Genomic DNA, 13,665 nt, shown 5'->3' on the forward strand with positions numbered 1-13,665 from the left:
GTACAAACTAAAATTAGGTTATACTCCGAATTCTTGTTCAGCATTGTTTAGTTTTGTTTGTGATGAATCGCAACAAACAAACTGGTTTTACAATAAGACGTTTGTTGTTGCAAAAGGAACAGGCAGTCACCCTTCCTCCCCCACAAAAACATATTCTGTATAATCTATGTAATATTATAACATCCAATCAAAACATCACCAACAAATAATACTGTAGTAATGCCTAATCTAATTACTAAATAGAAATATAGAATGGGGTATGGTTGAGATTTTTGGGTAAGGTGCAATTTGCCAAAAAAAAAAAAATATGCAACCTTTTTCCCTCCTCCACTTCCTTCCTATTTCGTGAAATTCGGTAGAATCCGAAAGACTAATGAAGAAAAAATCAAGAAAAAAGGTTAAGGTCATTGATCAATTGATGGCAAATATGTAAGTAAGTTCGATTAAAGTTGCTGCTATTACACTTTAATAATCATCATCAATGAGGAATATAGTCAAAAATGTGAGAGGGGAAAGTAACACTAGTGGTGGTATTAACCTATTGTAACATCAATCTATAGGTGAAAAAAAGAAAGTTTGAAGCTTGACCAATACTCATTCTGCAAGCACAACTCATTTATTAATGCAGTAAAGTAAAAGAAGAAGTATGTATAATTCATCAATTGTCAATACGACAAGCAAGAATCGCAACAATTGACTAAAAATCCCAAAAAATAAAAAAAAAATTTCAGTCAATATTTAGAGATGCAAAACAGAAATAACAATGCAATGCAAAAAAAAAGAATCAACTGATGTGAAATAGTTTTTAAACCAAGAAATAATTAGGAGGAGTGTAAAAGAGGTAAGAGGGGGGTGTGTGGGGGATATAGGGGATAGAAGATTAGAAGATTGGAAGATTGGAAGATTGGAAGATTGGAAGATTGGAAAATGAACAATTATGGTTAGAAGAAAATAGAACGAAAAAAAAAAAAAACAAAAACACCTCAAAAAAGGGGGGTGTTATAATTGTGGAAAATGGCAGTGAAATAAGAGACTGAATATTCTTCTTCAAACATAAAAGTAAATGTAAACGATAAATGACGACAACAACTACAACAGAATTGAATAATTTGTGAACAAAAAATACAAACAATAAAATATAATATAATGTATAAACTAAATCTCCGACAAGATACACCCCCATACCAACCAACATATTTTTGTCTTTCTTTCTCTCCCCCTCTATTTTAATTAATGAAACATAAAGAATCTTCAAATATTGGAGAGATAAGTGACAACAATAACAAATGAGTCAGATGTTTTTATTTATTTTTTGACAGTCATAAAAAGTTTTAACAATAGCCATAGAAAAGGCAAGGCAAGGGAAAAAAAAAAGTTAAATAGGGAGATTAGACAGAGATTTGAAAATAATACCTTAATGTGCAATAAAGAATGAATGTATATCGTATATAATCCAAAATATAACAGAATAAAAAACGTTGTTTGAACAAGAAAAACCACCACCACCACTACTACTACTACTATATGCCCATGCCACCCCTCTTCTAGCAAAATATAGCAATAGTAAAATAGACTATAAAATGTATAATCTCTTAATAATAATTTGCCATAAAATCATATAAAAAAGGAGACATTTAAAAAGAAAAAAGAAATCAAGGGATAGATAGTTAGATAGATATACAATAGAATGAAATAGAACAACACATGTGGGCAAATTGCTGTTGTTGTTGTTGTTGTTGAAGTCATTTATCCATTACAAAATTTAGTTCAAAATTTTTTAGCAAGTGTACAAAATTTAGTTCAAAATTTTTTAGCAAGTGTACAAATTTTGCCTTTTTTTCTTATTTTAAAAAATGCATATAGATTTTGGAACAATCGGAGATCAGAGGAGGAGAAGGAGAAGAAGGAGAAGAAACTAGTGGAATGATCAATTGAATGAAACAGATAGCAATATGGGTATTAGATAGCAAGCATGAGATTAACTAAGATAAAAGGATAGTGGATGCGAAGTAGACAGAGATAAAGAAAGAAAGGAGAGAGGGGGGGTGTTGAAAAACAAAAACATAATGATAGACAATAGGTGTATGTGTATAACATGATTCAAGAAAATATACTGCAAAAGCCCAAAAAAAAGCCCAAAAATAATGGACTTTGGATACACATGGGTAGAAAGAAAAGTAGAATAATCTTCAACCCAAATTTGAAAGAAAGAGAAAGAAATAGAGAGGAGGAGGAGGAGTTCTACAAAGAAAGAAAGAAACAGAATATATAATTTAATAAAATCTGTATACTGTATAATGTAAATTGAGTAAAAACTTGATGTATCCTGTATCATGCAGTGTAATAAGAATAAGAATAATAATAGTATTAGTATTATTGTGTTAGTAGTAGTCATTTGTTAATTGAATTCAAGTAACAAAAAGAAAGAAAAAACCTCCCCGTTAGATAGTTACACAAAACCCAAACTGTCTTAATTCTTTTTTTTTGACTGGAGGTGGAAATTGAAAAAATTGGTTTTGTGTAATAAATAAAGTTTTACTTTCTTTCTCACTAAAATGAAAATTTTTTTTTTTTTTTTTTTTTATTTTTTTTTTTTTTTTTGTTACATCTTAAATAAATATAACTTACCAATTTAACTGAACTAATATAAATATACCAATAGTTTCCCCAAAAATATTTGTTTAAGAAAGGATTTTCTTTTCATTTCATATATATTATTACTTAATTAGATTTAATTGCTATATTTTCAATTCCTTATTCTTTTATATTCCAGTTCATTTGTTTACTATTCCCATACAATTCGGACTAGAGATATTTTTCACTTATTTATTTAATTATTCCAATATTAACATTACAGGTATTTATATATATTTAAACTACATACTCAACTATCTATATATATATCTGACTATTCTACATCTGGTTATAGTAGACACCCCCCCACTCCCCCCCCCACTCATCCATACATACAATTATATTTATTATTTTAATTTAATTTTTTTTTGCATATCAAATTATATTTATTTCATTTCATTTCAATATTACTTTATTAATTTATTTTATTTTGCATAATGTCACAACAACAACAACAACATATACGTAAGTCTAAACGTACTAGAATGTTAACTGAAAAGGCTAAAGCTGAAACTAACACTATTTCTTTAGTCAATCACAAACTACCAACAACCACAACAACTACTACTCGAAAGAAGAGTTTTAGTTTACCAAAAACTAAAAAAAGAAAGATTTCTAGTATAGAAGAAGAAGAAGAAGCAGCTAAATTATCGGATAAGATTGACCCCGTTGAAAAATTATTGAGTTTAACCAATGTCAATCAAGATTTCTTACTGGATTGGGAAGACAATTCTCACCGTAATCATCATACTTCCATATCATCATCGTCTACTAGCAATAACGGTATAACTTCTGGTAGTCTAATATCTTCAAATACATCAAATTGTGGGTTTAGTCCGAGATCTGGTTATCATAGTAGTTCAAGCAGTATATCATCATTATTTTCTCAAAATGAAGAATCAGAAATTGATGAATATGATTATGATTATGAATCAGAAGATTATGAAGAACCCAATGAAATTGAATCAGTGAATTTCACTAAAATTATTCAAGATAACATTCGTCAATATTATGTTAAAAGAAGATTAGAGAATCAATATAAAGATTCATTTGCATTATTAAATAAACAAAACCATAACCAAGATGATGATGAAGAAGAAAACCCACTTCTTTCTTCTGCTTCACCAACATCTAATAGATCAATTTTCAAACAATGTGAAGTTCCATTTTTTAAAAGTGTGAATTTTGGTAATAAACCAAAAGAATATACCATTGAAGATTATTTCCAATATGATAATGCAGAAGAAGAAGAAGAAGAAAAGAAGGAGGAGGAGAAAGAAGACGAATCCAAATCTGTTACTACTAGTGAAGACAATGAGAGCAATGGGGTATCACCAATAACAACTCCAAAATCAACTATGCAATCATTATATATTCCTAAAATCAATAATAATTATCGTCGACTTCCAATGAATATCATTAATCATAACAATATCACCACTAATAGCTGCAATAACAACAACAACCTTAACAATTTACAAGATTTGAGTAAAATATTGAATAAGAATAGTATAATCACTGGTAATGCTAGTGAGATGATTAGTGCTGGTAACTTTATGCTCACCGATTTCTACTTATAAAGGAATTCTCAAGAGGGGTTTTATCCCAAGTGTTACATATATTTGTGTGTGTCTGTGTTTTATTTCATTTTTCGGGTTATTTTTAAATAATAATATTTTGTATAGATATATATGTTTTTACGATATATAAAATTATTGAATCAATGTTTTAGAGATAAAAATAAAAATAAAAATAAAGATTGTGTATATTGTGAATTGATGTAGTTTCCTTGTTTCTCCCCCTTTCTTTCCAGTAAGTGTAGATTTTATATGTGTGTGTAGAGTGATTCGGTTGAATATCGGTATAGATTTTGAAAAATTTTATTTTTAGTTTTGTGTTCAATATCCTTAATAATGAAAAAAAAAAAAAAAAAATTTTCAGTTTGGGTAATTGTGTATAATTTTGTGTAGTTGTTTACTACTTCTACTACAACTGTAATTGTTAGTATTTAAGATTTTTTTTTTTCACTTTTTAATAAGGAGAAAGACATTCAGATACAATTAACAAAGGAAAACCAATGTTTTAAAATTATCACACAAACCAAGATATTTGAGGTCTGTACGCAAATCAACCACAACAAATACTGAATACCTTATTGCCAAGGGATTATATTCATTTTAACGAGTTAGCTCATTTCACGGAATAAAAGGGAATAAAAGAGTTGATTTATGATAATAATAATATTATTATTATTATTATTATTACTTCGGAAGGATGTGAGGAGAGGGAAGCTTTACTTCTATTCGTTTAAACCAAACCCGACAATATATAGGAGAAAATAAAATAGAATATCGTCCAACAACAACAAAAATATAATAATAAATTAGAACATTAAAAGAAAAAAAGAAATAACATTTGCAGCCTATACTATACTATTCAAAATACAACTAAACTTATGTCTAGTTCCATGAACTATACTATTAGTACCACCACACACTATTATAATAGTAATTGGTGCAGCTGCCAGGCAATAATATAATGTGTATTTCATTTTTCTCTCGTCATTTCACTTACATATTGAGTGTTGTTTTCAATATCGTCTAAGGGTTTAAACTAACAACTCACAACCTACAAAGAATGATTTAGGGATATTCGATGATTATGTTGTTAGTTAGCTGGCTGGCTGGCTGGCTAGTCTTTTTTTTTTTACAACAATGTATAAGAATATTTTATCAATAATTTGAAAGGTGAGTGGATGGATAAACTAATTTTTATTTTTTTTTTTTGTCCAATTGCATTTATGTTCCCCCCCCCCCATCGTCCGTCCCCGTAAAACACAAATACCAAAATGAAACAAGTAGTAGTATTGAGAGGAATAACGGTTTTTATTATTCACCAGCACCCAATATATTATTTATATTGTGTAAAAATGATCGGCAATGATGACTGGACAAAGAGTTTGTAACTTGAAGTTGTTACTACTACTACTACTACTATTACTACTACTACTAGTATTATTATCGTCAAATGAGAGGTTTAAAGATGGTGTGTAAGTTATTCAATACTAACATTAAGATCATCCTTTTTATTCATTTCGGTTAAACCGTTAATTTTCTCAAAATCTAAAATTATTTAATAACTATAGATATTATTGTTGTTATTACATTTACAATCATATTCATTGGTTGAGAGATGGTTGAGTGCAAAAAAAAAAACAGAGAGAACTAAACTAAAAAAAAATTTTTTTTTTTTCGGTTCCGTTTTCCTGATTTTGCCTTCAAAAAGAATTTTAAATTTTTTTTTTTTTAGTCTGTCAGTTTAGATTTTTTAAATTTGGATTTACTTGATTAAATTTCTTGCCCTATTATAAATCTTGTCTCAAAAAGATTTCTTCTAGTAGGCTTTGAATTGGAATTGAATTTGTGATTTGATTTGGTTCCGTTCTACCACTAATACTACTTAACTACCGTTGTTAGTTGTTAGTTGTTAGGTTCAGTCTGGGTGCGCGCCTGGGCTTGGGCTTATTTGCTACCAAAAATAAAAGTATAGTATATTATCATATTTCCTTTCTTACCCTTTCACTTCCTTGTCAATATTAGCTAAATCTGATTTAGATTGAAAAACTTGAAGGTTTTTTGGAATAGTAGTTTCTAATTGTGTAAGATGATAGACAGACACCAACGAAGATTTTATTATCATGTAATGTATATGTGCATCATCGTTGTGTCTCTCGTGTAAAAGAAAAAAAAAAACTTGAAAAATATTTGTATTATTGCTTTGCTTTGCTTTGCTTTGCTTTGCTTTGCTTTCCTTCCTTCCTCTTTGTCTACTCTTACCATTTTTGTAAAATTGGTAACAAAGTGAAAATTAATGTTTAACTATCGTTTTCGTCTCAAAAAATTCATCTTTGAGTGTTAATTGCAGTATTTACTTTATTTCACTATTACAATGATTGAAAATTTTTTGTTAACGGCGAAATCTCCCGAGAGTCGAGAAATAAAAGAATGGGTGTGCTGCTTTTGTTGTTAGGCTTTGTCTAAGTCAAATTTATCAAACAATACCAAGGCAATAACAATATACGACTATTAAGAATTTATTATTCAGACCAATCAAAGTCTCTCCCAAAAAAAAAAATTTAAGGATTTATATAGAAATTGCTTACTTTCTCTCGACCCGACAACTTCCTTAATTGGGTCTTAAGACAATTAACCCTTTAAATAAATACACAACTAAACTTCAAACTTTAGTTAGTTAGTTAGTTAGTTAGTAATTATTATTATAACTTTAAGTTACTATTGTTATTCTTAAATCCTTTAACAAATCCAAACCTGCAGAATTTTTTTAGTTTTCTTCTTTTTTTGGTTTTTGATTCAAATTTCTACTTGTGATTTTGTTGTACAATGATTTAGTTTGTGTAATAATATAAATTAAATAATTAGGACCTAAACTTTAATTTCATTTGACAAAATCTTACATTAATAATTCAGATTTTCCTTTCCTTTCCTTTCCTTTCCATTTTTCAAACATCATCAACATCATCGCCTTTTCAACACGTTTGATTGAAAGAATAGACCGAACCGCAAAAACAACTAAATTTGTGATATTCCAATGTTACAAGTATGTGATTCCCTTATTATTGCGGTAGACGCCGGATTGTTAGATCATAAATCCAACATATACATATTTGTTGATTTCTTATACACAATAGTAGTACTACCATTACTACTAGTTTGTCATTACACAAAACATTAAATGGCAAAATTGTCTATCAAATTTATTTTTTTTTTTTTTACTTTTGTTTCTTTTTTTTTTTGTCTTCAATATAATTTTTTGTGATTCTTTCTTCCTTAAATGAATCTTTCATTTGGTTTTTCTCTTATTTCAAGATCCAATATTGATTTCATCTGTGGTATGTTAATGGAAAAAACAGAAGATTTCACTAGAAACAGAGAGTATTGCCATCACCTGAGATTTTGATTCTCCAAGAAAATAAATCATAAATTCTGGCTAATTCAAGCAAATCAAAAAGAGGAAGAACCGGGAAAAAGAGATTATAATAGTAGTAAAGGAAAGTATTATAAATCCCTATAAATAAAGGACTTTGATATGTTTTCAAAGAACATAAGGTTGAAATGTTCTTAAACTTACGAAATAAAAGTGATCAACCGGGGTTTGACTGTATTTAACAAGAAAACTAAAAACTATAACCCAATCACAAGTGGGAAATTATAATATAAAAAGAACTTTCCAATCTCGGTGTTACAAGCGATTTGCCACCAATATTTATGTAAGATTGACAAGTCAAGACACATACAGAGGAGTTAAGAACTGGAGATTAAATTCCAATCAAACAATCAGTAATATAATAAAACTGAAAAAAAAAGCTGTATTACATATAACATACATACATGACATTTATAATAAAAACATACATATTTTACCAAAGACATGATGATCTCACTTTGATTGCATAGGAATGAAGGAATGACAGCACCTAGTCGAATTAATTCGAGATTCAATTTCTGATCATTTGTTAACATTCTCAAGCAAGATTGTATATCTGGTTTTTTTTTTTTTCTTTTTTTTTTATCCTTCTTCTTTATGTCATTTCTAAGCCATGAATCTATTATTTGTACAGAATTATTTTGTGTCTGATGAAAACTAAGCCCATGTTTTTCTTGTCCTTCTTCTTCTTCTCTAGTATCTTGCATCGGACATGGTCTGCGTATTTCCCTTGAGAATTGTCAACTATTACCAACAGTAATAACACAAAATAACTATCCATTGTTATTGTTATTGTTATCGTTCTTGTTGTTAGTATTGAAAAATTCAACATTTTGTATTGTATTGTTCAAATCAAACCTTGTGTTCAAAGTTCCCGACACAAAATAGTAAGGAAAAAAATTATTTTTTTTTTTTTGCTAAACGGTTCTTTTGTTGTTTTAAAATGTTTTAGTTGGTTGGTTATTAGTTATTGTGATTTAATGGTTGCTAGTACATTTAGTAATTGCCAATTTAAATATTTTGACACATAATCCTTTATTCGGGGGACTTAAAAAGAAAAAAGAAATTTAAAGTTTTTTCTTAACGGCGAAATCACGGAATCGTTTTTTTTTTTTTTTTTCGTTTTTGTTTCTTAACTCCTCCCCTCCTTACCACTCACCTCAGCCAACGCCTCAAATCAATACCTCTACAACGTTACCATAATGAAAACGTGTAAACTTGTAAAATTAGAACAATAACAATAGTAAACTATCTAATAGTTGCCCTATCTATTTATTGTTCGGTTAGAGTTGTTATGAAATTATTTTTTGAAAAATTATGTAAGCGTAGATGATTAATGTTAGTTGGTTATACTAAGAAATAAATAAATACTTTTCTAACAATTCTTGTGAGACATAAAATCATCTCGTCTCGTTCCTGTTCATTTGAGGACTGGTTTAATAGTATTTTTCATTTACACAATAACGTAAAAGAAAAAAACATCTTTACCATCTTGTGTTGAATTTTCAAATGAATTTTCAAAAATTTTATTTAGTTTTGTGATATGCCCCAAAAGAAATTAATACAGGCTCTTGGCTAGGTTGTAGTAGTTGCTTTAATCTCGTTTATAGTGTCTAGTTTATTTTTCAAAAATACGAAGTGGTCAGATGTTTGCTTAAAATAGTCATCTTTATTGTTGGTGGTTTGCTGCAAAAAAGAGTAAACTTACGAACTATTGATAACTCCGAGATGCACAAATCTCGAGATTTTTATTAGACATTTTCTATTGTATTTCTATTTCTTGGTGTATGTATGTATGTGAGAAATCAATACATTCTTGATAACTATTGGCGAGTGCTGCAACGGAGTTTGATTTTCATACATGTAGATGTACATATCAGAAGTATAAGCATCAAAAGCACGTTTTGAGAATTACTCTCCCCCCCCCTTTTTTTGTCATGCTATTCTCTTGCGTAATTCTAAAAAAAGAAAAAAGAAAACTACAAGATATGCAAATCTGATAACCAAAAAAGCCATGACGAGGTTGATATCAACCAACGTTTCCCCATCCCTATCAAGTATATGGCATTTCCTATGCCTTGTACTTGCTTTACATGACCATATAGAAGTATTTTGATCGAAAATTGATCATGGAAATGAGATACGTATGTTGCACGTGTCCATATCCTGATACACGAACATGAGTTTCTTGTCAATTACAAGAAATGTTCAGCCAATGTATTTCTACCAGCAATTGGATATATTGTACATAGTTGTGTTCTTTGTTATTTGTTCAATCCATTGCAGCTATTATTAGTGGTCATCACATGATACAACAAATGTCAAAGAAAAAAACTTCCTTTTTGTTATTAGATACTGTAGATTGATTAGGCAAAATTCACAATCATTGTTTGAGAGGCTACAGTTGTTGAGTCAAGTAATTGCTTTCTTAATTTTTTAAGATTACAAGAAATTTGCTTACATAATTTCACGAAAATGGTGAAAAATATCAAAAACTTGCTAACAAATTTCATTACTGAATTACAAAAGCTATTTGATAACAGCCAAAGCAGCTCACAATGAATGAATACCATTACCAAAAGATTGCACTAGTTTATTCAAACTGGGACAAATAATTTAGATTGACAATTTGTTCTACAATTTGACAATTATTCCACGTCAAATATATTTCGAGATTCACTCAAGTTACCAGTCAGCTGTTGCTTATTACCATTTGAATACGTTCATTTCTCATAAAAATTAAACGTCAAATCCATTTATAGGCGCTAACTTACTTGATTTGGATTTCTCAAACATTAAAAGAGTGGGGAGAAGGTCAGCACATAAATTTCAAATTCCAATATACCCCATCAACATGATAATCCTTTGGAACAGTACAAGAAAACATTATCATCAAGTGCACAATTCCAAAAAGGGTTCAGAGTTATTATAAAAAGGTAGTATTAATATTATTTTGTTGTTGTATTTCTTAGGTTACTTATCGTAATGTGAATTGTCAACTTGATTATTATTATTTTTTTTGGTTTGTATTTGTTTTGGAGTTGATTTTGTTACATCATTTACTTAACTATTCCTCCCCCAAGCAATCATAATCTTAACACGTTCCAAATTTACACACACTCTTTTTTTTCCCTTTCTTTCTTCTATATCTTTCAACTCATCTACAATTAATCAATTAGTAGATGAACAAATAATGGGGCTTGTTTATTTCTTATTTGTTTATGTACTAGGTGGATTAACTTTCTTACCTGGATTGGTTGCCCTATATTTTTATCTCGCCCCAAAATCAACCTTATCTGATGATAATGAACTTGACGAAGAGAAACCATCTGGTGAACTAGAAGAAAAACATCAGTCTGGTTTAGAAGCATATAAGAGTGGATGGATATTTGTCACTCGTGATTACATTGAAAGTCCCGATGAAATCAATTCAAATACTCAACTGATAACCGAATCAAATGATAATAAATCGGCTTATTCGGCATTATATAAATTGGTGAAAGACCTGGCAACCAAAAAATTCAAAGACAATTCCCAACTGAAAAAGCTTCAACCAGAAGAGAAGAAATTCCTTGACCATGACGATAACGATTTAGATGAATTGAATAAAGATACATTTGCGTTGCCAAAGGATACCAATAGTCCAAACCCAAAATCGTATAGCCACCATCAACGTCATGATCCACAACCACAACATAATCACCAGTCGCAAAATCAACCACAACAACAAATTAGATCATCACAGAAGAAGCATCGTTACTTTGCTGTTTTAAAACATGGAAATTTGTTTTTATACAAAGATCAAACTTTAAAAGATGTCAAGCATGTGATTGTGTTGGCACATCATTTTGTCAGTATTTGGCCTCGAGATTTAACTGATGCCCAATTATTTACAAAATATTCAGCTCTTGCATTAATCAACCCTAGCAAATTGACTGACACACCATTTTCCACTAATGACACTTTTAATTCAACTGTCAATACATCCAATGGGACAGAAATTTCTTCATCAACCAGATCATCACTTTCATCTCGTACTACAGATCAACAACAGAACCTGCAACAGCAAACTAATAACAATGCCCCACCAGGAACATTTTTCATTTATTGTGAAAACAATTGCGATAAAGAAGATTGGTATTTTGCCTTGATTAGAGCCATGAAATTAGAAAAATCTGAACTACCTGATATCTTGAATCCAGAAAAATATGCCGAAACGTCACATTTTCAAACAAAAGAAATGATAAATTTAATACAAACATTGTATAGTTCAGAAGGTCAATTGCAAACCAAATGGTTGAATGCAATTATCGGACGATGGTTTTTGGCAATGAAAAATACTAAACATTTTGAAGATTATGTTTACAAAAAATTGAGTAAAAAATTAAATAAAATCAAAAAACCTGGGTTTTTCAATCAGTTTGAAATCACTGATATTCAACCAGGTAAACTGGCCCCATTCTTCACCTATCCAAAATTGAAAGAAATCAACCCAGATGGGACAGTTGTAGCTTCATGTTATGTAACATACAATGGTGGATTATCGGTAACAATAGAAACCAAAGTTGATTTAACTTTTGGGACCAAATTCACCAATAGAGAAGTTGATTTAGTGTTGAAAATTACCTTGAGCAAATTAGAGGGCCCAATGCTTTTTAAATTGAAACCACCCCCAAGTGGCAGATTTTGGTACTGTTATGAATTGGACCCTATAGTTAATTTTAAAATTGAACCACTTTTAAGTTCAAGAACGTTGAATTTCAATTTCATTACCAATTCAATTGAAAAGAAATTCAAAGAAGCAATTAAAGAAAGCTTGGTTTATCCATTTTGGGATGATATTGTGTTTTTCGATAGTTCAGATCAATTGTATCGTGCTGGAATTTGGAAAGAACCAAAAATTGACAAAGACGAAACTACTGCCCTGGAAAAGGAAAATACGGAAAACAATCAAACTGATAATGAGTCCGCTGGTGTCGACGAAGATAATTCGACAAATAAGTTTGATGATATTGATGCAAAATCAGAATTATCAACGAGTTCCAGATCATTAAGAAATGGCAAGTTTTCGAATACGTTAACTGATTTAACTAAGCGTATGAAAAAAAAATCTTCACCATCATTATCTAATACTGAAGATAGCTTATCGGTCAATACTAATAACACTGCAAGTCTTAGTGCTAGTAGCGCAACCCTTAACAAAACTCCAAGCAAACTGGATCTAACGGCATCGCAATCTCCAAACACCAATTCAACACTTGTTTCCAGTACATTTAAAAAAATTGGTAAATGGTATTTCAAAGATGATGGATCTAGTAAAAAGCAACATGATGAAAAATTAGGTTATACTCCTCCTGAAATGATATCAAGTAGACGAGCTCCTAGAAAATCGTCTAGTTCAATGACGTTGGGATCTGATTCTACTCGTTATACATTAGCAACCGAAGACAACAAGGATTTACCAGATATTGAAAGTGCTAACTCAACCAGTGCATCAGTTTCCAACACTGCTACTACTGCACCATCACTGGAACTTTCCAATAAAGGTACTACCACCACTGCACCTGTAAATGTTATCAGCTTATCCAACAATTCTACAATTCCATCTGTCGCAGTAGGGGCAGATGCTACAACAACAGCACCAGCACCAGTGGCAAACTCAAAGTTGACATCGACGCCACTTGATAATCAAACCCCATCATACAACTTCAGTCGACTAGATAATAATAATGAAGATCTTTCAATATTTAGTGTTGCATATCAGAATGCTGCTCAAATAATTCCATCACTGACTCCACCACCATTGCCACCACGTGATATATCAGATAATTTGTCTATTAGAAGTGGAAGTTTGGTTGGTGAACCAACCATCAGTTTATCTCAACCAAATTCTCCTATACGAACCAAAACATTAACTAGAAAACCACCGCCACCAAAATCTCCATTACTACACGCCCATTCTCCAAATCAAGATATAAAAGATTTATAGTACATAATAAGAAGTAGATTTGTTATGAAATTTGACAT

At 30.2% G+C, this 13,665-nt stretch overlaps 3 protein-coding genes across 3 annotated transcripts; 2 read left to right on the top strand and 1 right to left on the bottom strand. All coding sequences in view use genetic code 12, as the record gives it.

Annotated features, from left to right (window-relative positions):
• Window positions 1-880: 880 nt before the first annotated feature.
• On the bottom strand, window positions 881-1,195 carry FGR42 (Fgr42p; the record flags this gene model as incomplete). The annotated part of the gene is made up of 1 exon (XM_705857.1): window positions 881-1,195. The coding sequence occupies one exon, from the start codon at window positions 1,193-1,195 to the stop codon at window positions 881-883; it is 315 nt and encodes a 104-aa protein (XP_710949.1).
• Window positions 1,196-3,071: 1,876 nt separating this feature from the next.
• Window positions 3,072-4,214, top strand: CAALFM_C504030WA (uncharacterized protein; the record flags this gene model as incomplete). The annotated part of the gene is made up of 1 exon (XM_705576.2): window positions 3,072-4,214. One exon carries the CDS (start codon window positions 3,072-3,074, stop codon window positions 4,212-4,214), a length of 1,143 nt encoding a protein of 380 aa, XP_710668.2.
• A 6,617-nt stretch (window positions 4,215-10,831) lies between these two features.
• Window positions 10,832-13,627, top strand: CAALFM_C504050WA (uncharacterized protein; the record flags this gene model as incomplete). Its single annotated transcript, XM_705574.2, has 1 exon — window positions 10,832-13,627. One exon carries the CDS (start codon window positions 10,832-10,834, stop codon window positions 13,625-13,627), a length of 2,796 nt encoding a protein of 931 aa, XP_710666.2.
• Between the last annotated feature and the right edge of the window lie 38 nt (window positions 13,628-13,665).

Source organism: Candida albicans, chromosome 5 (genome assembly GCF_000182965.3).
Source record: "Candida albicans SC5314 chromosome 5, complete sequence".
NCBI classification, from domain to species: domain Eukaryota; kingdom Fungi; phylum Ascomycota; class Pichiomycetes; order Serinales; family Debaryomycetaceae; genus Candida; species Candida albicans.